Source organism: Nannobrachium achirus, assembly GCF_963921795.1.
Source record: "Nannobrachium achirus genome assembly, chromosome: 15".
Classification (NCBI taxonomy): Eukaryota; Metazoa; Chordata; class Actinopteri; order Myctophiformes; family Myctophidae; genus Nannobrachium; species Nannobrachium achirus.
In genome coordinates this window covers 14,517,393-14,544,782 of record NC_137822.1, presented here as the reverse complement: position 1 = coordinate 14,544,782, position 27,390 = coordinate 14,517,393, and the positions used below count along the sequence as shown (strand labels likewise).

Sequence of the window (27,390 nt, the reverse complement as noted above, 5' to 3'; positions counted from 1 at the left end):
ACGTGTACTGTAAGTGTGCAAAAAACAAACAAAAGCAGGATCAATATACAATTTAAATTTGAATGTGCTTCTACGGGTTACCAAGGTAGCTTAATTAGGCCTACATAACTATATTTAGCAGAAAAAGATACAAAATATGAATAGGAGAATAAATTGCCAACTGGGATAATGCAGTATACACTCAAGTCAAGTTTATTTATAAAGCACATTTACAATGACTGATGTCAACCACGTTTCTACTTTCTATACAGATAAAACACTGTAAAAAAGATTACACAACAGCAGGACTAGGTCTTAGGGTGCCAGGCTAAGATAAAAGAAATAGGTCTTTAGTAGAGATTTCGGACTGGGCAGCTCTGATGTGGATGGCATGCTGCCCGACAGCCTGGGGACCAACAGCTCGGTCACCTCTAGTTTTCAGCCTCGTCTTAGGCACGACCAGCAGCAGTAGTGGGAGAAATATGTAACAAAAATGGGCTAATGTGTTCACTTCCGTCAGAAAGCGTGAACAATTTGCACCTAGAAGTATTTTTGTGCGCTGAATTAAAAAATGTACGGATCCAAGCAATTTTCCCATGGGATCTGATCGTAAAATGAGAATTAAAGATGTCTCTAATTCACTTACTATACAGGGAAAAAAAGACCCCCCCAAAAAATCTTCTTTAAGTAGCATGTGAGGGGTCTATCTAGGGGTTTTTCATGATTCTGAATCCATTGCAAGCATTTATTTTGCATAAACAAATGCTTGCAATGGATCTTTAATTCTCATTTTACGACAGTCAGTGCACAAAAATACTTCTAAGTGCAAATTTTCATGCTTTCTGCCGGAGGTGAACACCCTTTTCACATATTTCTCCCACTACAGCTGGTCGGCCACAATACATACTGTACCTACAGTACACACAGCAGAAGAATGACCAAAGTCTGGGTAAATATTATGTGCTGAACTGTGAACATAAGTATACTGGACAAGTGCTTTTTGTTGACTAGAATAGAGTAAAGTTACCGCGCACGCACGCACATGCGCAAATAATGGCATAGCAAAGACACTAATTGTGTGGTGTAGTCTTGAGGTCGATGTTAACGTACAAGAATCAGGATGTGCTCATTAGCCTCGTTGAAGGCACTCACTGGCCTCTCAAGCTGTTTACATCCTTCTTGTACACACGCGCACACACACACGCATGCACACACAAGCACGCACGCACACACACACACACACACACACACACACAAAAGAACGTTTGTATTATTATACTTGTGAGGATATCAACATTAAAGGGCCAGTTCACCTCTGGGACAACCAGATCTTATTGTATTGTTGTTTGGGACAAGATCAACACAATCGTGAGTTATTTTTTGTGTTCAATCTGTGTTTTGAGATATTTTAGTATTTCAGAATGAATGATGATGCATTTTGCATCATATGATGCAAGAGGTGAACTGGCCCTTTAAGGATGTGCCATTTTTATTAACCTTAGCCCTGCAGACTTTATGATGGAAGCATTTGAAAGTTGTGTGAGGCAACAGTCTGGCCACGCAAGGCTACTTTTATTTTATGAGAAGAAGAGCAGTTTTCGTGTGGACAGGAGACCCAAAAGTAGAGGAAAATGTGCGTTTAGATCAGGCATAACTCCAACCCCAACCCCTAAACCTAACTTCTTAATACCTAATCCTAACCCTCACCCCTAAACCTAACCTCTAAATGCCTAATCGTAACCCTAACCCCAACCTGAATATCTTCACTGTCGGGCAAAAACCTCCAAGTTTCAAGTTTGTATGTTTTTTCACCAAGTAAAGCCCTGCTTCATCATACAAGGCTGTCGCACAAAAGTAGTGAAAACTGCCGATCTACAAGCACACAACGCCTCGTGGCGCGAGGCGTTGTGTGCTTGTAGATCAGCTATTTTCACTGGTTTAGTTCATTTTTAAACCGATAAATACAAAACGAACGGTCTTGGACATACGGTACAAGTTTTCCATCCGACAACGGCGAATTATTCCTAATTTGAAGCCTAACTCCCCAAACCTATTTCAACCATAAAACAATCATTTCTCTTGTGAGGACCAGGGTAATGATCCTCATATATTTATCAAATTCTACTAAACTATGGCTACACGGAGCTGGATATTTCATATATCCCGGTTTTTCAGATATCCACATAGAAAAATATCTAGGTCCACACGGAGCTGGATATTCCATATATCCCGGTTTTTCAGATATCCACATAGAAAAATATCTAGGTCCACACGACAAAGATATCTAGGTCTAACAAGCAACACACACAGTAAAGTCTTCAGAGATATCCGGGTTCCCTGTCTACACGGATCCAGTGAATCGGATATTTTTCAATCTCTCCACTTATTTATCCGTTTTAAAAAATATCCAGCTTTGTGGCCGAAATATCCAGCTTCATGTGGCTGCAAGCCCCAACAGCACAAAAAAATGTCTCGCTTCAGAAATATCCAGCTCCGTGTAGCCATGGCCTAACTCACAAGTATACTAATACATCTACACACACACACACACACACACACACGCTCACACACGCACGATACCACATTCTTCCTCTCATTTGTGCTCTCTATCTTTCCCTCAGTGAAAGCACAATGAAAGCACTTCTCTTTGGCATGAGTAGACAACTTTTCAGCCCACCCCCTCTCTGACTGTCTTTCTCTCTCTCTCTCTCTTTGTAGAAATGTGACTGTCTTCTCAGTCTGGAGGCTTACTCTGCAGATCAGAAGCGGCGTGTCTGCCAGTGCCTGAAGGACAACATCGAGAAGCAGCTTCAGCTTCACAGGAGAGATCCCATCTCCCCACACTTTGAGCAGGTAGGGAACACACTCACACACGCACGCACGCACGCATGCACGCACACACAAACTCACACACTCATTAGACTCACAACACCGTACAGTAATTGTCAGGTTTTTTCCATTTCTCAAGGACACATTCATATTTTTGCCATCCCTGATCTCGCTAGTCACAGTTACAGTTTTATTTGACTTGAGTTCGATTGTGAAACTTAAACTTTGATACAGACCATAAATACTGTGTAGGTCCATTTCTACACTCCCAGATCCTCTGGTTTGAGGGTGGTAAATAAATAAGCTTGCTCGGTGCAGTATTTTGTCCCGAGTTCCATGCGAGCTCTGACAAAATCACCTGCCAGCGCGGAGGTGTTATATTGTGAGCCTGAACCGTATGTTCACAATATTCCACTGACGAGATGCTGTCATGCTGACGATAGGTTTGATTAATGACAGCAATATCTAACCGGCAAACAAATATGACGTCCCTCTTCCCCTTTATTTGGAGAACCACTTCGACTGGATTTAGGGTGCACACAGGCCGGTATAATAAAACGATGATATAAAATGCTGCCACTTCATCATCATGTGTTGTTGTGTTTTTGTAACGCCAGAGTACCTGTCCCACTGCTGTGTGTCATATGTGTGTCACATGTGTGTGACACACATCCATGCCATGCCAAAAATGATAGACGATTGCTTGTTTTGGCAGACTCAGTATTCTGTGTACCGGTATATACGCGAGGTTTTACAACAAATGCATGACTTTTTAAATCACTTGACCATGATGAGGCATGCGCACCGTTCCGGCAGCAAGGCCTTGGGCCTGGTGAGGGGCGCCCAAGCGAGCCGCCATCCAGCCAAAAGTGAGTGCCTGCAGCGGGAATAGCGCATTGCGACACATTGTGAGCTCGTAGATTGGAAATGTTTTGACATTTTTTTGAAACGTTTTGAAAGATTTCTGACATATTTCTTTCTATTAAATAGATTAGTCAAATTTTTACTAAGTTGAACTAACATCACATTGAGAACAATGCAGGCGGACAAGTTGATGAGCCTGGCTCGGACTTCGGGTTAGGAAACACATGGGAACATGTTGGAAAATTGGGAAGCCAGGTTGAAAGTGGTCAAAAGGTTTCTCTCTTTCTGTGGGCGTTTGGGGTATTTGGTACTTTTAAACCCATTTTTTAGTCCATGTTTTTGTTTGTAGTTACTGCACTCTAGGGCATTCACGAAAAAGTCGACAAGTCGACTCAGTCGACTCCCACCAGAGAAAGTCGAAAGTCGAAGATGAAAAAATAAAATAAAAAATACTTTCTATTGTGAAAATAGCAGATCTACATGCTCACAACGCCTCGCATCACGAGATGTTGTGAGCATGTAGATCGGCTATTTTCACAATTTCTGCCTCTATATTTGACAATTTGGACAATGTTTAATTTGCCATTTTAGAGGTATTAAAAAGTCCTTAAATTGTCACTTTAGAAATGTGAAGATACCCTCTACACTTAAACGTTATGTTGGTTTGTTGAGTGAGAAAACAATGTTTCACATTAAGTTAATCATCTGGGGACCCCCCAAGATAATTGGGGGTCGTGTGTGATGTGATGACGTAATCAAACGATAAAGTAAAAAGTCGACTTCAACTCACCTTTTTACTGAGTTGAGTCGACTTACACAAATCACAAGTCGTTAATGCTCTACTGCACTCTGCCTTTGGGGCAGAGTACATATCAGCATACATGTATAGTATGTAGCTTAAATATCATAAATGCTCCTAGCCATCTGTGCCCTCTGTCACCATGTCACGATGGCTAGTGTTATTGAGGATGCAAACAAACTCTCAAGTACTCTCTCTAGGCTCCCCAGGCCCTGCTGGAGAGCCTGGTTGCTGGGGAGCTGTGAATGATGTTACTATGGTTCCTGGTGGTGTTGGAGGAACACTGCCTTGGGAAACTTGCTCCAATTATTCCCCGGGCTCCTTTTCTTGTGTTTCGGAGAGATTGTGCGATTGGAACATTTTGATGAAAGTTAATGTTCCCACGGACCTATCAATGCCCCATTGTAAGTCCGGTATTCAAAGTTTACCTGAGTAAACGTAGGCTACTGGTGGTATCAAAAGGAAAAGTACTCATTGTGCAGAAGGTCCCATTTCAAGTTTTCACAAATGTATAAAAATCCTTTGAAAATAGCTGATCTACAAGCTCTCAACGCGTCGCTTTTGCGACGCGTTGTGAGCTTTTAGATCGGCTATTTTCAAAATTGTCAAGTACACTATATATAGGTCTGAAGTGGTTTCGTATAATATAATATAATATATTGTATAAATAAATAAAACTCAAGTTTTCAAATAAGTATAGTGGAGTTAAAGAACAATATTTGCCTGTCTGAAATGTAGTGGAGTAGAAGTAAAAGTACAGAGAATTGCAAATACTCCAGTAAAGTACAAAATACCTCAGACCTGTACTTCAGCACAGCACTTGAGTAAATGTACTTTCCACCAGTGTCGTTGACCACGGTCAACCCAGCGTCCCTTGGTGATTTGTATTTTCTTTTCCCTGTTAGAATTGTTGTGTTGTCGTCAGTCGGATACTACAGTAGGTTTGATGTTCAGCTGGTATCAGTCCTTTCTTTGAAGCTTGTTTTCTTGTCTATCTACATAGACTACATTTCGTCACTGTCGGGCAGAACGTTTCAAATTTGTGTGTTTTTTTTTTCATAAAGTCAAGCCCTGCTTCATCATAGAAGACTGTCGAACAAGACTAGTGAAAATAGACGATCTATAAGCACACAACACCTCGCACCACACAGTTCAAATCATTAACGAAATAAATACAATAGGCCTAGATAAATAGAAAAAAGATAAACAAAATGAACGGTTTTGGACATACAAGGTTTCCACCCGACAACAACAATTTGTGACTATTGACCCTGTTGTTTGTTGTTGACATGGGTTCTTGCCATTTACTGGGCTCACTCTTGCAAGCCGCTCTGGCTGCTGTTAGAGCGTCTGCTAAGAAACTACATGAAAGTGACGGAAGACCAAGCAAGTCCTCTTTCATCCCATTCTCTTCATCGTCTCTGAAGTGGACAGGTGGTTTCCACCATTATCTGTGCTTTTGTTTAGCACCCCTTTGCTGTGTGATAATTCCGGTGCTTTCATGTGTACGTTTGCCAAAGAATTCAAATGTGTATGTTTGAGTATAGTATATGCATGAGAGCGAACGGTAATTATGGGTGGAAGACTGAAGCTAGCTAGGCCAATATCATACACACACATACACATGTGTGTTTTGATGTTGTGTGTTGTGTGTGCGTGCATGCTTTCGTGTGTGTGTGTGTGTGTGTGTGTGTGTGTGTGTGTGTGTGTGTGTGTGTGTGTGTGTGTGTGTGTGTGTGTGTGTGTGTGTGTGTGTGTGTGTGTGTGTGTGTGTGTGTGTGTGTGTGTGTGTGAGTATTTGTGCGTGCGTGTGTTTGTATCATTGTTGTTGTAAATGTGTCATGTGGTCTGAACAAAGGGGACAGTGTGTACTTGATCCTCAGTGATGTCATAATGTACAATGGCTCCCCAGCTGGGCCATTAAACAACACAACAGTAAATTTGCTACGTGTGTCTGTCTGTCTGTATCCATGCTATAGACTAGAGCAGTCTATCTATGACTGTGTGTGTGCCGTGTGCGCATGTGCACGCGCACGTGTGTGTGCATGATTTGTCTCATTTTGTGCAAAACGGGTCCTTCAGGCGAACTTTGAAAGCCAGTCGTAGCCAATCGGAATGGAATCTGTGTACCGATTTGAGTGAGGTTTGGACATGATCTGAGTAGTATAGCGAACATTGTGTTTTGCTGAAATTGGTGGCGCTATACTAGGATAATGTGACTCATGGGAGCGAAAACAAGCTCACAGCGATCTGAGCTTGTGACACGGCTGCGCGTTTAAGCTCAAGCTTTAGGGTTGGGGATACAAATTTCAGAAATTTGTAAAAATGACCAATATGTGAAAGTACCATCCCAAAATGTTGATGTCCTCACAAGTGTAATACAAAGTGTGTGTGTGTGTGTGTGTGCGTGCGTGCGTGCGTGTGCGCGCACGCGTGTGTGTGTGCGCGCACACAGTGCACCACTCTGATTCATCCCATAATATGTAAGATAACTGCATTGCTTAATGTTACTGAGGCATGGAATAACCCCCTCCCCCTTCATGGTCAGGACTGCAGACTCACTCCCCATCTTCCACCGCAGTCTGAACCCCGCCCCCCACCCCCCTTTTTATCTGTTATCAGGCCTAGTGGGAATGGGCCTTAAGACTGGGAAAGCCTCTGACATTTTGTAATTTTTGCACTAAATAGTTTTGTTGGCACTCTGTTTAGGTGATAATTGAATCTGTTGTTTGTTGACTTCTGTGTTTCATGACATTTACATTATTTTCCCACTTGTTTAAAATTCATTTGTCACGTTCGACCAAGTGGAACATCAAGTAGTCCTTATTCCCTCAAATTCTGTTCTCAGTGTGACGGTGCTTACAATATAGTGATTGTGTGTGTGTGTGTGTGTGTGTGTGTGTGTGTGTGTGTGTGTGTGTGTGTGTGTGTGTGTGTGTGTGTGTGTGTGTGTGTGTGTGTGTGTGTGTGTGTGTGTGTGTGTGTGTGTGTGCGCGAGCGAGCGCACGGGTGCGTATATGTGTGTGTGCGGCTGTGTGCGTGTGTTTTCTGACTCCATGTCACACACGCACTCACTTGACGTGACCAGCTGACCAACTGACCGGTCATAAAGCTAAATGCCATCGCTCGTTCAAACAATGAGAGGTTCTTACTTTAATCCACAGGACCACACAGCATAATGAGTTATTTGTGTTTTTCATTAAACCAAAATGCCATTGGTTGTTCAAACAATGCAGAGGTTCTTATTTTCATCCACAGCATAATAAGTTATTTGTGTTTTCATTATGTCCAGTCATAAACTAAAATGCCATCGATTGTTCAAACAATGCAGAGGTTCTTATTGTCATCCACAGCATAATAAGTTATTTATGTTTTAACCATAACCTCTTAACCGGTCTCTCTTTAGGGAAATGATTGTTGTGTCTCAAAGGCAAATAGTGGAAAGATACTTCTATTAACCCTGCTGTCCCTATTTTGGGCATGTCGTATTGTTGTTGTCCGATGAAAACCTTGTATGTCCGTTCGTTTTGCATTTATCATTTAAAAAATGATTTAAACTGCGAGGCGTTGTGTGCTTGTAGATCGGCTGTTTTCACTACTTTTGTGTGACGGCCTTGTATGATGAAGCAGGGCTTTACTTTGCGAAAGAACGTAGAAATTTGAAACTTGGAGATACGAGGTTTCCACCCAACAACGACGATATACTGTACTGTATATAAGCGCAAATTCGCAAAAAAGCTTAGGGCTGTGCTTAATTTATAGTCTATCATTTGGCTGGTGCCGCAACATGACAAAGTATTTAATCATTCAGGCTTCAGTGGTTGATCATGACAACATCTGATCTACATTTAGATGAATGAATTCACATTTATTTTTAACCTACTGTGTGTGTGTCGTACCTTAGGGGCAATTAGTTCATATTCAGACAGTCATGTCAGGTCATGTTTAATCACATGAAAGTCATCTTTTTTCCAGAACATAAGCCTTAACAGAGAATACCCAAGCAATACCACTATTGCTGCAGGCTTAATGGCTGTCAGAGTGTGTTTTGCATTGACGGATAAATCAGTGATTCTCAACCTTTCCATCTCTGGGATCTTAATCTATACAGTAAAATCCTCAGTGTTAATTGAACTCTGAGTGGTCACTGACTATAAATCATTTAGCTGGGAACTCGTCCAAGACCACCTGGGGGTCCTCTCGGACCCCATGATGAGAACCAGTATTTTTAAAGTACAATCAGAGTTATTCTTGTGTGCATCTACCGGTATAACCCCTCATTTGTCAAGTTGTACAGATGTGCGCTCGTTCACACCATGTCCCTAGCTCTGTAAGTCACATAGACATAGTTGACATGGTACTGTACTCTAATGTTGCGTTTTCAATGGAAGCCAGTCGATGTTGATTGATTGATTGATTGTGACCTTTATTTATTCTCGAAAAGAGCATTGAGGTTCACCCTCATTTGCAATGCTGACGAGATTACATACACAAAGATCAACAATTAGCATACAAATATAAAACAACAACAAAACATAGAATGAAACATCATAGAGAATTAGTAAGTTAAAAACAATTACATACTGAGGTAGGAAGATCTAAGAGCATGTTATTAAATTGTCATAGGATATTGGAGCATTCATTTTTAGCGTGAGTTGTAGAGTGTTCCATGAGTCGGGAGCATCAAAGCAGAAAGCTGATTTACCTAGTTCAGACTGAACCGATGGAACCTCAAGTTGAAGCCAGTCACTTGAGAGAGTCTGGTGTGATGTGAAGATACATCAACGTTTGTAGCCGCTGCAAAAGCTACAACGCAGCTACACAAAAGGTGAGCTGGTTTCAACTTCAGCTACAAAGCTGCAGTACAAAGCTACAAATATTCTGTGTAGCTTTGTGTCTTCGTATATTTTATATCTGCCAGTGTGAACGGAGCATATAGCATATATTCTTTATTGTCAAACATAGAAGAGAAAGCTCAAGCTGTGTTTCCCCCTAACATTCTCACATAAAACACCACTACTTTGAGTGGACTAAGATCGTAATCTAACATTTTACAGTTTACATGCAGCACATGAGCAGTTGCCTGAAATATTCCCCCATCTAGTATTGTTCCCAGAAATGAATGCAAAACAAACTATTTATTTTAAGCAGTCTCAGCACACAGATTCTCTTGCACCCAAATGATTTAGCGAAATCTCTTTCCGTTCAGCATGGAAATGGGAAGCAAACGCGTGTGCATTGTGAGATATGTTAAGCACCGCTCAGAGACTTACACACCAGGGTGGGATCTTCTTTCTAAAGTGCCAAACTGCAAAAAGAGTGTTATTTCTGCCGACAGTTGCAGCTCTAGTGTAAATAGAGGTGTGTGTGTGCGTGCGTGCGTGCATGTGTACGTGCGTGCATGTGTACGTGTGTGCGTGTGTATGCAAATGAGAGTGAACGTCAGACTCAAGGATTACGCTGGTCCCTAACAGCTTTTGAATGTAGATGTTTGGACATGAGGACTTCTGGCCAACATGCTGTGGTTGTTCTATCTTGCAGAGAGCAGGCGAGATACTGAAATTATAATGGCCATTGGCCAACCAGTGCTCCGATAAATAAGTGATTTTATGTGAGCTATTTCTCCCTCTAAGGGAATTCGATAGTCTTGGCTATGCATTTTGTTTATGTTACCAGTCAGACTGTGACTTTGGTTAACTTAAGAGCAGGATTTATTATCAAAAGTTATTCTTTGGAAACAGTGACAAATCTTAATGACACTTTCTCTGAACTTGCACTTTGTAAATCACTGTGGATAAGCGTTTTCTCCCTTAAAGATTATGCTTAAATGCAATACACCAGATAAGCTCACAACGCATCGCTGTTTTGAAAGTTATGAGCTTGTGGCTTTTTCACTATTTACTATAAAAGAAAATCTATAATATAAATAGGTCCCGACGACCTTTGCTGCTTGTCACTCCCCATCTCTCTCCCCATTTCCTTTCAGTTTACTGTTCACTATCAATAAAGGCGCAGAACAAGCAAAATAGCTGATATATAAGTAGTGGTTCAACTTCTACGGGACATAAATGTACAGTACCTACTGTACATCCTAACCTGGGCAGGAATTTCATGGAGGCCATGAAGGCCATGGCCACCGTTGCTCCTCAGTTTGGCCTTGTGCCCCTCAAACCAACGGCATGACTTGAGGCAACAGTGGCCTTAATGCCCCAGCTGACTGTACCACCTTCTCCTCTGTCTCTTTCTTGTCAATATGTAGACAGTAGACAATGGTGTCTCTTTCTTGTCATGTAGACAGTACACCAATGTCTTTTGTTGAGATTCTGAAATCTTAACTCCCCCAAGTCCCCATCTTTAAACCAATCCAGTGACTTTGATTGGTGCAGGGCTGAGCATGGATCAGATTGTAAATACCATAATGTATCTATTTCACTGCAGATTAGGTTATCATCATTCTATTTGATGGCCTTCCTGCCCTGGCATTTGGCCTTTGTACCCTCAAAAAATGCACAATACCAAAGGCCAAGTGGCTTTGCCCCTAAAATGACGAAATTCCAGGCCTGATCCTAACACATTATCAGTGTACAGAAGATTAAGCAAGTGCATTAATTAGTCACTCAGAGTACACAAAGAGATGCATTAATACATGCAGCATGCATGACCACACACACACACACACACACACACACACACACACACACACGCACGCACGCACGCACGCACGCGCGCGCGCGCACACACACACACACACACACACACACACACACACGCACACGCACACGCACACGCACACGCACACACACACGCGCCAGTGGACACACATACACTCACTCACTCACATGCACTTACTGCAAACTGCACAGTGTTATCGTCACTGTCGGGCAGAAACCTCACATCTTCAAGTTTCAAATATGTACGCTTTTCTGTAAAGTAAAGCCCTGCTTCTTCTTCATACAAGACTGTCGCACAAAACTCCAACTCACAACGCCGTGAGGCGTTGTGTGCTTGTAGATCTGCTATTTTCACTGTTTTAAATCATTTTTTAAAACGAACGGTTATGAACATACAAGGTTTCCCCCCGACAACGTTATGCTGCACATGACTCCCGTGTGGCGTGGTGTCATAGAGACCATAAGCCTCTGGGTTCATCCCTTGGAAAGCTTCTGTTGCGTTCTTGTCTGGGGCGACATTAGCAACTAATGCTGCCGGAAAAGTACGTTTGCTCAGCTGCATGTACACACACACACACACACACACACACACACACACACACACACACACACACACACACACACACACACACACACACACACACACACACACACACACACACACACACACACACACACACACACACACACTCGCACGCGCGCGCGCATGCATGCATGCGCACACGCATGCACACAAACAGACAGACACAAACACAGACAGAGGCACACAGACATAATAATGATCTTTTATAATTGCATTAAATGTTGTTCTTGTTACTATGAAGTTGCGATGAATTGAATGTGAAGGACTTCCAACTTAAACAAAGCCATAAAAGGTCTTATTTGGGATGTTCCTTTTTGGGCAGGATGTTTTAACCGGCCTGTGCTGCACTGCATATATTTGTGTTGTCTGTACTTGTCATGTTAATCATGATTAATAAATGATTAAAAAAGAAAAAAAAAGAAAAAGAAAAAAAATAACACACATACTGTACAGACATGGAAACGTCGCACACACACTCTAAACACCTTGTCCCACACTGAAAACAGCAACATCTACAATTAACAATTTGCTATCAACAGTCTTGGAGGAACAGTATTGGTCTGTTTTTACCTGTGTCACAATGAGTTGTTGGCACATATTGTGATCAGGTTCGTCAGTGATTCTCAAACCACGGCCGCTCATATCTCCGAGTGTATAAATGCCATTGTACACTCTCTGACACGGCCTGTAAGGGGCCATTTGTAACCCCGCCAAGGAACCCCGAGGGTCCCTGGACCCCGCTTTGAGAACCACTTAGATTTACAGTAGTGGGAAACCTTTCAACCGGAGCTGACAAACTGAAAAGTGAAAAGCACAACATTTTGTATCAGAAGGTTGACGGGGAACCTAGCTGTCCTTGAAACATAACGCATTTCTGGCTCACTGCTTCTCCTTCTGTCTCTGGCTGTCTGATTTCATATTGATAACAATCTGTTATAGCTGCACATGTGGGTTTAGGGTAGTCTGGCCTTTGGACGGATTACAGATACAGCCGGCTGTACCATGGAATCTGTTTTAAGGTATGTCTGTTTGGGAGGCTAAATGTATGACGTACTCGGTGGTGGAAAAATGCTGATTAATACCACAATATATAAATAATCTGTTACAAGGAAAAGTCCTGGATTCAACATTTTACTTCAGTAAAAGTACAAAAGTACCGGCAGCAACATTATAGTACAGTACATGGTTATAGCAAGAGTGGGTTGGGGTACATTGAGCAAGTGTTCTTTTTCTCATAATTTGTAGTCTTTTTGCCAATTCCCCAATTCCCTGTGTAATCTAGTTCCTTGTCACGGCTAAATCCTGAAGGTATTGTGTTCGGTCAATTTTCTTGCATTGGGTGATTGCCCGGCAAAGCCAGACACACCACATGAGGAATCAAACACCTAGTCTCTCTCTGTGGTGGGCTAAAGAACATTACCCCTGGGCCACGTGAGACAGTTTTTACTTACCAATTTGCCACATTGATAAAAGTGCCTGCCCACCAGGGATCGAATCCGTCGTGGTACATCCGGCTTTGTCCACCGTCTATACTCAACAAAATTGGCCCATGTTCGGCGGAGGGGAGCCAGGCAGGGAAGGTGATATTTGTCACTACATTTTGGCTGGCGGGAGGCACCTGTCAGCAGCAGGGAGTGTTGAGCGGGAGGGTAAAACTGAGCCTGTTTAATTATTAATGTTGGACAAAGGATAAAATGCAAATAAGCTATTTCCACGTCAAATTAGATTGAAGACGATGAAGATTTCTTTGGCTTATTTCCAGTTGAGTTGAGTTTTTTTATTGCTTTTTAATTGATTTATTTATATGTGACCAATATACTAGCCTAATTATTTCTTTAAGCTTTTTCATTTATCAGGGGTGAAGGGGCCTGCGCATTAGTCTGACAGTGACGGCCTATTATTCCAATGTCCCAGTAGTCTTAAAATGTTAGCTTAGTGTGGAGGGTTGAGCCCGATTCATACTTCGTCAGGCGGCGTCCCATGCCGAGAATAGCATTATGAGATACAGTATTGTTATATCAGACTCAGTCAAAGAAATTACATTGTGAGATAGACATGAGAAACTGACCATGTGTACTGTACATGAGACTGGATCATGTGCTTAACCATCTAAGACTTGAGGCCCATTCAAATGTCATCTAGATCAGTAGTTCTCAAACATCTAATTTATTCAACACTTTCGTTTTGTTTCTGTTTCTGTTTTTTTTATTAATGGAAGTAGAGACAATATTAACAATACATCACAAACCTAATGATACACAATACACCAAGGACAAAGACAGAAATATTTTTTTAATGCAAAAATAGCAGCTGTACAAGCTCGCAGCGTGGCACAAAGTGCTACAGTTTGTAGAACTGCTCTTTTTTAAATAGCCAACGCTAAAATATAAAATGACACAGATTCCTTTCTGTTTTTAATGGGTTAAAAGTCCCATAATTAATGTCTCCTTTCATGCATTATTGCTTGAAGTGCATAGTGCCCATCCGGCTTCCCTCCCCTGAACACGTCCAGTTATGTTTATAGATGGTTGGGCAAGCCTGATGCACTGCGATGGATCCCTATCCCTAATTGCAACTTTGTGTTACAATAAGAAAGATGCCGCATTTGTGCACAGGGGCGTCACAACGGGTAGGAAAGTGGGACTGAGTTACCAGGGCCCAAGGTGGAGGGGCCCTAGTAACTTTAGCTATTGAAAAATAGCAGATATACAAGCTCACAGCGCGGCACCGAGTGCCGCGCTGCGAGCTTGTAGATCTGCTATTTTTGAAAAGTCGTGAAAATGTGTGCAAATCTTTGAATATGTTTTATATAATATTTTGCTTCCGGGGGGGGGGGGGGGGGGGGTCCCTGGAACTAAACATTTTGAGATGGGGGTCCGTGGCCAAATTCATATAATTTTGGGGGTCCTTCACATGAAAAAGTTTGAGCATCACTGACATGGAAACATGGGTTTCTTGCACACTTTTTCACAATTTTTCAAAAATCTACAAGCTTGAGCTTGTATATCTGCTATTTTTAAATAGTTAACATTCATGGGGGGCCCGCAGTGAATCCTTCTACCCAGGGCCCAGAATTTGGTGTGACGCCCCTGTTTGTGCATGTTCATTCATTCATTCATACAAACTGTTATTATTATGTTTGAAAGACACTGAATAAGGTTACCCTCCCTCATTTACAGTGACATTGAGCGAACAATATAAAAACGGCAGCAAACAATGAGACAAACACAGACAGGAAGATATGAACTTATAAAGTTGACCCTAAACATGACATACTAAAATATAAAAGTACAAAAAAAAGAGTAATAATAAATAATAATATTTTTTATTTGTAACACACTTTATATTTGAAACAAATCTCTAAGTGCTACATTCAAAAGGGCAAATTCGACTGTCTATACTCAACAAAATTGTCCCATGTTCGACGGAACATACAGTTATGCAATGGAGCATGACCATGGATTTGCAAATGATGGCAATGAACCCAACAACTGTTCTGTGATTCAGACATACTGTATATTGTTTAAATTAAAACTAATGTTGATGAGTTCTCCAATCTGGCACAGCAAAATGTTACCATTATGTTTACCCGTGATAGAAGTTTTAAAATAAAAAGGGAACTGACCTCGTGAGGAATTTGTTTGGAGAAAGGTCCAGAGAAATTTATTCTTGTGTAGATGATAGTGAAGTGAGATTTCTTGAGTTAAAGTACTACAATACTCAGGTATTGCAAAGTACAAATTACAAAGGCCATTTTCTGTTTAATATCAATGCATTGCTGTATTAAAACATTGTAGATTATTTCTGTTTCTATTCTATTTTCACTTTACTTGAAAGTCCCAAGAATCTAAAAGTATAAAGTGAATGTGCTTTGCTACTGTCCACCACTGTCCCTGAGCCTCTGGGTGACAGGGGTTGGTTGTTATCATCAGTAATGCTCACTGGAGCACTTGATGTTCTGTATGACATGTTCAAGGTAGTCAGCTAATCGTCGGGTGCAAACCTTGTATCCAAATTTAAACTTTACTTTTCAGGATATGAAAGATTCTGTGTTCCATTAGATCTACTGTAGTTATTATTTTGTTTTACAAGCTCTTGATAATACTTTTGCTTAAAGCACTACAGCAGGCCTATGTAACTTGTAACATACATGTAACACAGATGTTGGCAATCTCACTCCAGTCAGCCGATCAAAGTTGGCGATTATTGCGGGTCGCAGTTACTATGAAAAGCTCCACCGGCTGTCAGTCTGTCACGTCACGTCGGGTCACGTCACGCCACGTCACGTCACGTTCACGTCACGTCACGTCACACTTTTGCCCTAGTCATATCTCCGCCACCGTTGGCCCTATCAATGCCAAACTTTGCACACACACACTCCTTGGATGGCAAATCACAACCTCCACCCATCTCATTTCTCACATGGCCCTCTTCTAGCGCCACCATCAGGCCGACTTTTGTAAAACACATTTGGACACTGCTCCTACAGATTTTGGCCTAACATCACGCAAAGCGGTACACATTATCTCTAAAATCATGTCATCAACATGGAGCTGTCCCATTTCCCATATTCCCTCCTGATTGGCTACAATTGCCTTCTAACGTTTGTGTATACGACCTGCCGGTCGCTTATCTCCTGATTTGGGAGTCTTACTGCTCTGTAGAAATGATTTCTACAGATATGTCATATCTGTCACCATTTTTAAAGTTCATGGCTAATTTACTATTCAAACAATATGTTCTTATAAACAGTAAAATCAATGTGTAACTCAGAGTGTAAAATCACACCCAGTTGTCCATATGCCCACCTCTCCAGGTGCCCACATGTCCCTAGTGCCCGGTTATTCAGGTACCCACTCATCCAGATGTGTGTGTGTGTGTGTGTGTGTGTGTGTGTGTGTGTGTGTGTGTGTGCGTGTGTGTGTGTGTGCGTGCGTGCGTGCGTGCGTGTGCGTGTGCGTGTGCGTGTGTGTGTGTGTGCGTGCGTGCGTGCGTGCGTGCGTGCGACTGTGTGTGTGTGTCTCACAACTTTAGAACTTTTAACAACTTGATCTGATAGTTCATTGTTTTTTTTTACAGCACAGACAGCTCATTTTCACATCCCAGCCTACCTTGTGGAGACAGGAGAGAGTTGTGCTGGGAGGTGCAAAGCTCTGATAACTTCTATATCTGTCTGAATTGTCACAACTCAGGGCTGAAAACTAAAGCTGTTTTCATGAATACAATAATCTTATGTATGCCATGCTGAAGGCCTGGTACGGGGATTCTGTTTTATATGTATTATTTCTGAGCCTTGGAGGCAGCCGACGCTTTGCTTTTCAATGCTGCAAACTGCATGAGTGTAAAGACAAGTCAGGGAAATAAGTAAACGTGAACAGGGACGTGCTGGGCCCCTGATTCAGCCCGGGAAAAAGAGTTGGAGAGGCCCTCATTGCGCGCTATAGAGAGAGATCTCTCTCTATAGCGCTGCTGCTGCTACTCAAACATTTGCCATTTCAGAACATGACAAGTGACAACCCAGTGTTAAATTTCTTTGTTGTCGGGTGGAAACCTTGTATGTCCAAAACCGTTTGTTTTGTATTTATCATTTTAAAAATGATTTAAAATAGTGAAAACAGCCGATCTACTGTAGATCTGTTGTAGATCTGTACTTTTGTGCAAACGGCCTTGTATGATGAAGCAGGGCTTTGCTTTGCGAAAAAAGGGTATAAATTTGAAACTTGGAGATACGAGGTTTCTGCCCGACAGTGACGATTTCCTTTGTTGGCCGCCCAGCCCCCAACATGGAACGAAGGCCGACATTTTATTTTTGGACCGGCCGGGAATGAATCGGCCGTTCGGGAGTTGTCCTGCTTTTCCCAATGGCCAGCACGTCCCTGGTGGAGTACATAGTGGCTGATTGTTGTCTGGAGCACCTTACCTTTAATGCTTAAGATATTCTTGAGTGTACAGATAAGCTGTGCACGAGTCGCAAATATGTGCACATGTATTATTTTGCTTTGATACATACTTCTCCTTTGATGATAACTCAGTCTCTTGTGTACCACACACGTAACAGGGTGTCCCATCTGGTCCATGCAATCTGTCTCTGTCTCTGTTTTGTCACAGATTCATGTACACACGCAGAGATTTGTCCTCCAAAATCCGACTTTTCTTTTTGGTTTTGAACGCGTGTAGTGCTACGTTTGTAAGTGGGGGAGCCTTTTCCCTCTACACACCAAATCTCTTCGCCCCAAGATAGCCGATCTATAGCGCGTTTGCACTGTGACGCGCTGTGAGCTTGTAGATCTGCTATTCTTGGCTAATGTTTCCCCCAGTTCAAGTGGTCTATCAATTGACCACTTGAAACCCTAGCATCCAAAATCCTATTCTTAGAGGTGGGAGAGTGTCGCTCCCCTGCCTCCACTAACACCGGCTTCGACTGCTCTCTTCGCATTCAATCCGACTTTTTCACCATTTCTCAGACGTTTGAATGCAGAGAATATGCACTGGATACTTTGAAGTACGCATGCGCCGATATCTCTCGCCTTGAATATTGTTCCCCTCAGGGGAATCGAACCCAAACCGTGGGTTTGTTGCATCCGTGCTCTACTGACTGAGCTAATGAACGGGTGAAGTGACTCCTTTTTTGTGCATTTATCTATGACGTGGATAGTGGGGTAGATGTTGATAGTGAGGGACTGAATATTTACTATTCTGTCCATAACGGCACATAACTCGGTAACGCGGCTGAGTGGGATTGGGCGCCGTTCCCACCGCTCGCCGCGGCAACTCGGCTCGCTAGCGCTCGCCTCGGTGGCGACTCACGGGGGTCATCGGCGCCCAATACCGCGCCGCTCCATCGGGGTCAGTGGCGTGGAGCGTTACACTGGGGAACAGAGCACACTTGGCATCTGGTTCGAGGCTGGGAGTCACCTCAGGTTTTATTTTTGCGCTCCTCTGAGGTTGACCACTAGATGTCGACATTTTACTACTAATATCTCTGCATTGGTGAGTTATTGGATACTGAATATCCAAGTATCCTGGATACTTTCTGCATTGAAGAGTCTGAAAGCACGTGAATATTTCGCATTAAGTGCGTTGATATCATTAGAAGCAGGTGAACACCCCTGGGCTGGCAATAAGTTATGGAAAACAGAAAGCATATGAGCGGATGCTCTTATCTGTCTAGTCCTTAAACCATCCTGCTCCATTTGCTGTGGTATTGCTCCTATCCTCCTTTCCAGCTTGAATGTTGTAGATCAGTGGTTCTCAACATGTGGGTCTGGACCCCCAGGGGGGTCCCCAAATTATTTTGGGGGGTCCCCAGATGTTGCTAAATGTTAAGCATTGATTTCTCACTCAACAGTAAACAAACCAACATGAAGTTTAAGAGCTTCATGTTGTAGACTATAGAGGGCATCTGCACATTTCTAAAGTGACAATTTAAGGACTTTTTAATACCTCTAAAACTGCAAATTGTGAAAATAGCCGATCTACATCCTCACAACGCCTTTTCAGGTGTTGTGAGCATGTAGATCTGCTATTTTCACATATCTAACAGTGTTATACAAAATGTAATTCCTCAACTCGTACAGAGCTCGTCAGGGTGAGGGGTCTCCTGTTAAAATATGTTCATTTTGCAGGTCGCGGCCTGAAAAGGTTGAGAACCACTGTTTTAGAGCAGTGGAAATTTTACTAATATATATATTATAGTAACCCTAACCCTAAAATTCAATTTTTACTCAAGAAATATTTGTCCGAGACCCACAAATGGGTCCTGACCCATTGTTTGGGAAACAGTGTTTTAGAGGCAGCACTCATGTTAGAGAGCACTCAGATGGGTTTGTTTACGGTCATATGGGACTGTTTCCCTCATGCCACTGTGGTTCTGTACTCTACGCTGTGCTAGCTAGCTGCCCACCGCACTTCCTGGTTTGTTGTAGTCCCAGAATCCCCCTGTGACAGAGGAAAGAGTTCCAGTGTACAACAAACAGCTTCAAATCTGCTAGGCATTTACCGCTTCTATGAGTTTCGCCTATTCTTCCATACCCACGACATACGCACGCACGCGGCAATCGCATTCCTTGTCACCTACAGGGACGATCAATGATGTGGCCCTGCAGTCTTTAAACTTTAATGGCTTTTCTCTCTTTGCTGGAATTTTGTTTGGGTTTAATTTAGCTCAACCTTTAACTATTCATGACGATTGTGTTATATAATGGTGCTGTAAATATATATATATATACACACACACACACACACACACACACACACACACACACACACACACACACACACACACACACACACACACACACACACACACACACACACATACTGTACATAGCTACATGGATGTGGATAAGACAACAATGGACATACTGTAATTCTGAAGAAGTTGAACACATTCAGTTCTGTCTGCCAGTCCCTCTGTCTGGTTGGCTGTCTCCAAGCAATGTTAGTCAAGCGTAAGGCCTCTAACTCACAATTATAAATCTGTTTTTTTTTTTTTTTACACAAATTTAAACAGCTGTTCAGACCTTTGATGGTGTTGATGCTGTTTTTTCCGCCAATTTTGCTGGCATTTGTTCAGTATTATTATTGAGAAGTACATAAATGGTAAATGGTGCATTTATATAGCACTTTTCTCCAAAGCGCTTTACAGAGATTGTGCATTACATTCACGCACACATTCATACACCGGTGGCGGAGGAAACCATGCAAGGCACCAACCTACAATGTGGGGTTCAGAGTCTTGCCCAAGGACCCTTCGACATTAACTCAGGGGGAGCCCGGATTCGAACTGGGAACCCTTCGGGAACCCTTCGTGCCTAATAACGGTTTCTCTACCCCTGAGCTATGCCGCCCCACATAAACCGTACATGCTTTTCACCTCACTTGCACTACGGCGGTACTTTATTTCCCTGGTTAAATCACAAGAACATTGGCAATTTGGCTCACCTTCAGACATTTAGTTTAACACAACCGTTAACAACGGTGGTTTTGCTTTATTGTTGGTCCCATATTGCACAACACCTCTGGCTGCGTACTGTAGGTCCTCGGACCAGGGATTTATGGCTGTTATGAATGTTATCTAGGATAAAATGAAAAGCCTCTGAAGTGTCTGCCCATAGACCAGGGGTGGGCAATTATTTTTTCCATGGGGCCACATGATGAACATCAACAAATATTGTGGAGGGCCGGGCCAAAAGGGAGTGCTCCCCACAAACTAAACACGCGGCTTTAAAACCCGGCATTCGGCATCAACTTTTCTTTTTTTTTGCCTATTTAGACTTTTTGGATGGGTAAGGTAAAGCAGGTTGTCTTGACTTGTGACCAGTCTGATCACCTGCTTGTTATTGAGACAACATCCAATGATCACGCACACGTGCTGATGTACGCATTATTGTGTCCATGTGTACGTGAATAAAAAACTTCAAAATAAGAGAAATGCAGCTTTAAGCCATGCATGAGGTAAAATTAGAAAATGTGTTTATTTTGTAATTTGCCATTAAGCCTACAAGGGTCAGTCAGAGTGAACCAAAGGGCCACATACGGCCCCCGGGCCGCACAATGCCAGATGCCAAATGGCAATGCCAAATGTAGACACTCAAAGTTATGGTGGTCCTTGAATTCAAAATGTTTAAGAACCACTGTGCTACATTAAATGGAACAGAGCCTTAATCAGAATCATTCGACGAATAACATCCTGCCTGTCCACCTTCCCTCCCGCAAACGTGGCCAATTATTGCGTTCAGTCATTGTACCCCGATGCCTTCTGCTTTCTAATGCTCTTTAAAAATGTCCCAATGTGGGATTGACCGTCTGACTTTTTTGGTAGGCTGTAGTTTCATACAGTTATTTAAAGCTGGTACAAAATTGATTTTTACAATGTGCTCACATGCATTCCACAAATGGAGATACTGACCCTGCAAGCCAAATGACGTCTTGATGACGTTATGATAACGTCCTCCGGTGACGTTCAGAACTAGGCCAGATCACAGCCCATATGGGGATGATCTTGACGTCATTACCAGGATGGACTATAGGATTATTGTTATCTATCTATAAATGCGAGAAGTCTCTGCGTGTCTGTCTGTCTGTCTGTCTGTGTGTCTGTCTGTAATCCGCGTATCTCGAGAACCGTTCGTCCCACCGGCTTCAGATTCGGCACGCGCGTTCCCCGCCGCGGCACGGAGTGCAGTGCCGGGTCTCGACCCGACCCGACGCGCGGTTTTCCCGAACCGGCGCGAAACGTTCGGAATCTCCTTATGCGGGGTTGATTGTTGACATCAGGCTGTTCCGGAGGAAATCGGCGCAAGCGCTGACTCATTGTGACATCACATCATAAAAGGCTCTGACATCACGTACGCCACATGAGTCAACAAAAAATCTCTGTGAGTGTGTATGTATGTATGTAATCCGCGTATCTCGAGAACCGTTCGTCCCACCGGCACGCGCGTTCTCCATATATGGGAATAAAATGAATGCCCGTATGCGGAGCTGATGTCTGACATCAGAGTTTTCCGCAACCGGTACTGTGTGTGCAGAGATCTTCATATATGGGCAAAAAAGCGACAGAGATCTCATATATGGGCATAAAATGGACGCAGATAAACAGATATCTCCATATATGGCATATATGGGCATACAATGGACGCAGAATCACAAAGATCTCCATATACGGGCATAAAAGGGACACAGACAGACAGATACAGAGATCTCCATATATGGGCATAAAATGGACGCAGATAGACAGATATCTCCATATATGGGCATATATGGGCATAAAATGGACCCAGAACTATAACTGCAGTGATCTCCATATATGGACATAAAATGGACGCCGACAGACAGACAGACAGATACAGATATCTCCATATATGGGCATAAATGGACACAGGCAGACAGATGGTCAAAACGGGTCCTATGAAAACAGGTATAATGGGGTTTGCACATGAGTCAACAAAAAATCTCTGTGAGTGTGTATGTATGTATGTAATCCGCGTATCTCGAGAACCGTTCGTCCCACGGGCACGCGCGTTCTCCATATATGGGCGTTCGTCCCACGGGCACGCGCGTTCTCCATATATGGGCATACAATGAATGCCCCCATATATGGGCATAAAATGGATTGCAGACATACAGATATCTCCATATATGGACATAAATGGACAGAGGCAAACAGATGGTCAAAGATCTCCATATATGGGCATAAAATGGACGCAGACAGACAGATACAGATATCTCCATATATGGGCATAAATGGACACAGGCAAACAGATGTTCAAAACGGGTCCTATGACAACAGGTATAATGAGGTTTGCATTAAAGGGGGAACCGGCACTGTGTCTGCAACACAGTTGGAGGCACAGGGCATAAAAATGGACGCAGATAGACACATATCTCCATATATGGGCATAAAATGGACGCCGACAGACAGACAGACAGATACAGATATCTCCATATATGGGCATAAATGGACACAGGCAGACAGATGGTCAAAACGGGTCCTATGAAAACAGGTATAATGGGGTTTGCATTAAAGGGCGGGGCATTCATTCCCTATTTACATTGTTCCGAGTTGGCCAGGTCGCCGACTAGACGCTGGGCCGCCTGAGCTTCTAGTTGTTTGTAATGTTAGTTGAAATATGAGCATGTAAGGTTATATTCTGGGACATATCTGACTAGTTATGATATTTATCTGGCCTCGATCGGACCCTCTCTGATTAATCCAGGACGTCCGTTTTCGTGGTCAGGATTTGTGTTGGTTGAAATAAGGTGATATTCTAGGCCAGATCTGACTAGTCATGGTTTGACTTGATCTGGCCCCAATCGAGACGTCACTGATTGGTCCAGGTCCTGACCGTGCTTGCTGGGGAAGCTTTTCTAAAACAGTTACAATATGGCAACATGAAAAATCACAGACATGTACCAATTAAAACTGTTCTATTTCACAAATAATTCACTACAAGGTCTGCAAGAAAGTAGTTCCCAGCTTTTTTGCCAACAACACAGGTGCAGATAATTGATGCACTGTGGAACACTGTGGAAAGAAATAACGCACCTGGGTTTGATATAAACTCAAGGTTTGGATTATAGTCTCATATACCACAGCAATTAAAGGGAAACCAGCCAATCAGAATCGAGGAATGGAACTAGCCGTTTTATAATGTACACCTGACTCTCCCAAATGATTCAACTGCCATTTTTAGTTACAAGAGCTGATACAGCTCACTTTACATTTTCAGCCAGCCGATGGGCCTTCATGGAACAACTGTGTGCGTGTTGTGTGTTCGTGTGCGTGTGTGTTGTGTTCGTGCATGCATACCTTTGTGTGTGAGTGTTATTAGGTGTGAAAGACGTGCACGCTGCTCTACTTTGATAGGCTTTGATTCAATGCTTTGATTCACGATAGGCTCTTCTAAAAATAGCAGGCAGGGAAAGAGAGAGAGAGAGAGAGAGAGGAGGGTGAGAGAGAGAGAGAGAGAGAGAGAGAGAGAGAGAGAGAGAGGAGGGTGAGAGAGAGAGAGAGAGAGAGAGAGAGAGAGAGAGAGAGAGAGAGTAATGATGCTGCTTTGGTCTCTAGAGAGTAAGTAGCATTTGTTCTCACCCCCTGCATTTTCTTGGACCTCATCCGCTCAATTCCTTCTTTCTCTCTCTCTCTCTCTCTCTCTCTCTCTCTCTCTCTCTCTCTCTCTCTCTCACCCCTTCTCTTCTTTGCTAATATCCGTCTCCTTTGCAAACCCCTCCTTGCCCCCTTTTTCTATCTCTGTCTCTCCCTTTATTTCACCCCCTCTCTCTACCTCTCTCTCCCTCTATATCTCTTTCTTTCTCCCCCTCTGTCACTCTCCCTCTCTCTCGCTCTCTCTCTCTTTCTTGCATTCTCTCTACTTCGCTCTATGTCCCTCTTTCTCTATCCCCCTCTGCCCCCCCATCTCTCTCTCTCTCTCTCTCTCTCTCTCTCTCTCTCTGACTATCTGTTTCACATATTGCACTGGCACACGCTCACGGCTCACACACGTTACTAAAACAGCCGGGTAGAGGCAGCAGGACCGCAGCACCACACCACACCGGGACAGGACCAGAAACTGTGTCAGAACAGACTAAAACAGGACAGGGGAACACATCATCATATGCGCTGATATTTGGTTTTCAGCCCTCATCTGCGGTGCTCTTGCTGCTCACGCATGAGGGTGTGCGTCTGCGTGTGTACAGTGGATTAACTGTGCTGACACGCACACGCGCGTGCAAACACACACACACACACACACACACGCACGCATACAGAGCACGCACCGTCCGTCCGTTCAGTCCCCTGGGAGACACAGCAGCAATTATAAACACACATACTTCTTGTGCGCAGACGGCAAGAGCAGATGCCAGTGTCTAAGGTAAAGTACACAGGAAAAAACATGTTTATTTTGCATCATTGCTTTGAAGGTTATGCATGTCTTTATTTCTGTTAGCGTGGTCACTGTAAATGTTCTGCTGCATTTGTGTCTGAGTAATCTAATCTTGCCCTTTTCGTTATCACTTCTTTATCAATCTAAAAATGTTTAACTATGTCGGGCTTGTCGGCTCTAAACTTTTTTCATGGACATTACTTTGTGGCCGTGTTTTGCTGAGAGTTTCTTTGTACCTGGCTGAAAACAAACATCTGCATGATGATGATACTTTGAGGAAGTGGTTCTCAACCTTTTCAGGGCCTATACTTCTTGAAGATCTTGAAAGCATTCACGGCCCACCCATCTCGACCACTTAACATGGCAGCCTATTGTGTTAAGTGCCGGTCAGAAGGGTGGACTGCGTGCATTTTCCGAGCATCTTCCTTCTAACGATCAATTGATAGTGTTCCACCTTGGTTCAATGGAAGTAACATAGTATATTTTAACCCCCAAAATGACTTTTCTTGATTTTATTGATTACTCACGCCATGGAGACTTGAGTTCAACAGTCTCCATGAAGTGAGTAATCAATAGAAGAAAAGTCATTTTGGGCGTGAACTACTCCTTTAAGTTCCACTTTTTTATATGTTATATTATCATTCAAATCTTAGTCTTTTGCCAATTATTTGGATACCCTCGCGTCCCACCAGTGGTCCCCGGCCCACAGGTTGAGAACCAGTGCTTGGAGGTGTTGAACACAATGCAGAGCTGTTACAGTTTGCAGTGAATCAGGAGGGGTTTGTGATTCGTGAGAGAGAGGGCAGAGAGAGGGGGGAGAGAGAGAGAGAGTGAGAGGGAGGGAGGCAGAATGAAAAAGACAGAATTTTGTGTTGAAGCTGCAACTTATTTTAATGAATAAATGTAATTTGAATCAGTCTGTATGGTATGTTATTACCAAAATATACCTAATACAGATCTAGTAGTCGGAGGTGGTCTCCCTACTCTTGCACATGTGATATCTAGACCCTGGTGTCGGTTGGGAAGTAGTACTGCCCGGAGCTCATAAGGGCATGGTTTCCCCAGGCAATGCAGGGATTGCCTCTTGGGTGAGCGGTACAAATGTGGTCTTTTGTGCGGGGCTGCACCTGGGTTTGAGACCTGCATCGGTCGGACATAAAAGTTATGGGTCACAGCTGTGAACTCAGAGATTGTAAACTAGGGACCCCATTTTACATCTATAGCTCTATCTTATCGATCATTAAGCTTGACTGATTCACACTTGCGCCATCTTCCCGACATTCAGCGCTTTGTCCGAAAGATTGTCGTTTATTCTATTCTATCATTTTCTTATATTTATCTGTGTACATTTCGTATGCATATATCTTTCGTACTCGAAACACACTTCTCTGACGTTTTAATGCAGGCTACGAGGGTGACGTATGAGATGTGTTGTGTGACGTGACGAGCTGTGACCTTGCAGGCCGCTATTTTTGGTGTGCACCACATGTCAATACGATGTGATTCAGCCTCGAGTGCATGTTTGTCTGTCTTGCAGATGTTTGTCTGATACAAAGTTAAGTGTGTGTGTGTGTGTGTGTGTGTGTGTGTGTGTGTGTGTGTGTGTGTGTGTGTGTGTGTGTGTGTGTGTGACTGTGTGTGTGTGTGTGTGTGTGTGTGTGTGTGTGTGTGTGTGTGTGTGTGTGTGTGTGTGTGTGTGTGTGTGTGTGTGTGTGTGTGTGTGACTGTGTGTGTGTGTGTGTGTGTGTGTGTGTGTGTGTGTGTGTGTGTGTGTGTGTGTGTGTGTGTGTGTGTGTGTGTGTGTGTGTGTGTGTGTGTGTGTGTGACTGTGTGTGTGTGTTGGGAGGGGGCTTTGTGTGATGGATACTAATGGCTTTGTGAGTCCTGTGGGACTTTGGCAAGCATGGCCTTCCTTAATGTCTTGGCAAAGGAAAGAGGGCGGGGCGGTCAGCCTTTTAATGGTTGTATGCTCAGATGTATATACGCACACGAATGCGAGCACATGTACGACATACACACACACACACACACACACACACACACACACACACACACACACACACACACCACACACACACACACACACACACACACACACACACACACACACACACACACACACACACACGTAAACACACTCATAAACACATTGGACGCACATATAGACAAATATTTGACCACACACAGCACAGCACATGCAGTGAGTTTCTCACTGCTCGTTTCATTTGTCAGCTATCTTCCTCTTTCTTTATCTCTCCTCCCTCCCTCCTTTATGCT

At 43.1% G+C, this 27,390-nt stretch overlaps 1 protein-coding gene and 1 long non-coding RNA gene across 3 annotated transcripts in view; one reads left to right on the top strand and one right to left on the bottom strand.

The window, feature by feature from the left end:
• Positions 1-27,390, bottom strand: part of LOC308299483 — a 711,129-nt gene that overhangs the window by 240,659 nt on the left and 443,080 nt on the right. The window lies entirely within an intron of this gene.
• The window catches only part of rgs3a (regulator of G protein signaling 3a), a gene marked incomplete at its 5' end in the record, with an annotated part of 265,534 nt that overhangs the window by 126,974 nt on the left and 111,170 nt on the right, over positions 1-27,390 (top strand). For both annotated transcript variants that reach the window (XM_080742558.1, XM_080742559.1), the window contains one exon: positions 2,698-2,832. In XM_080742558.1, coding sequence (XP_080598684.1) covers positions 2,698-2,832 — 135 coding nt within the window. The remainder of the gene's footprint in view (positions 1-2,697; positions 2,833-27,390) is intronic.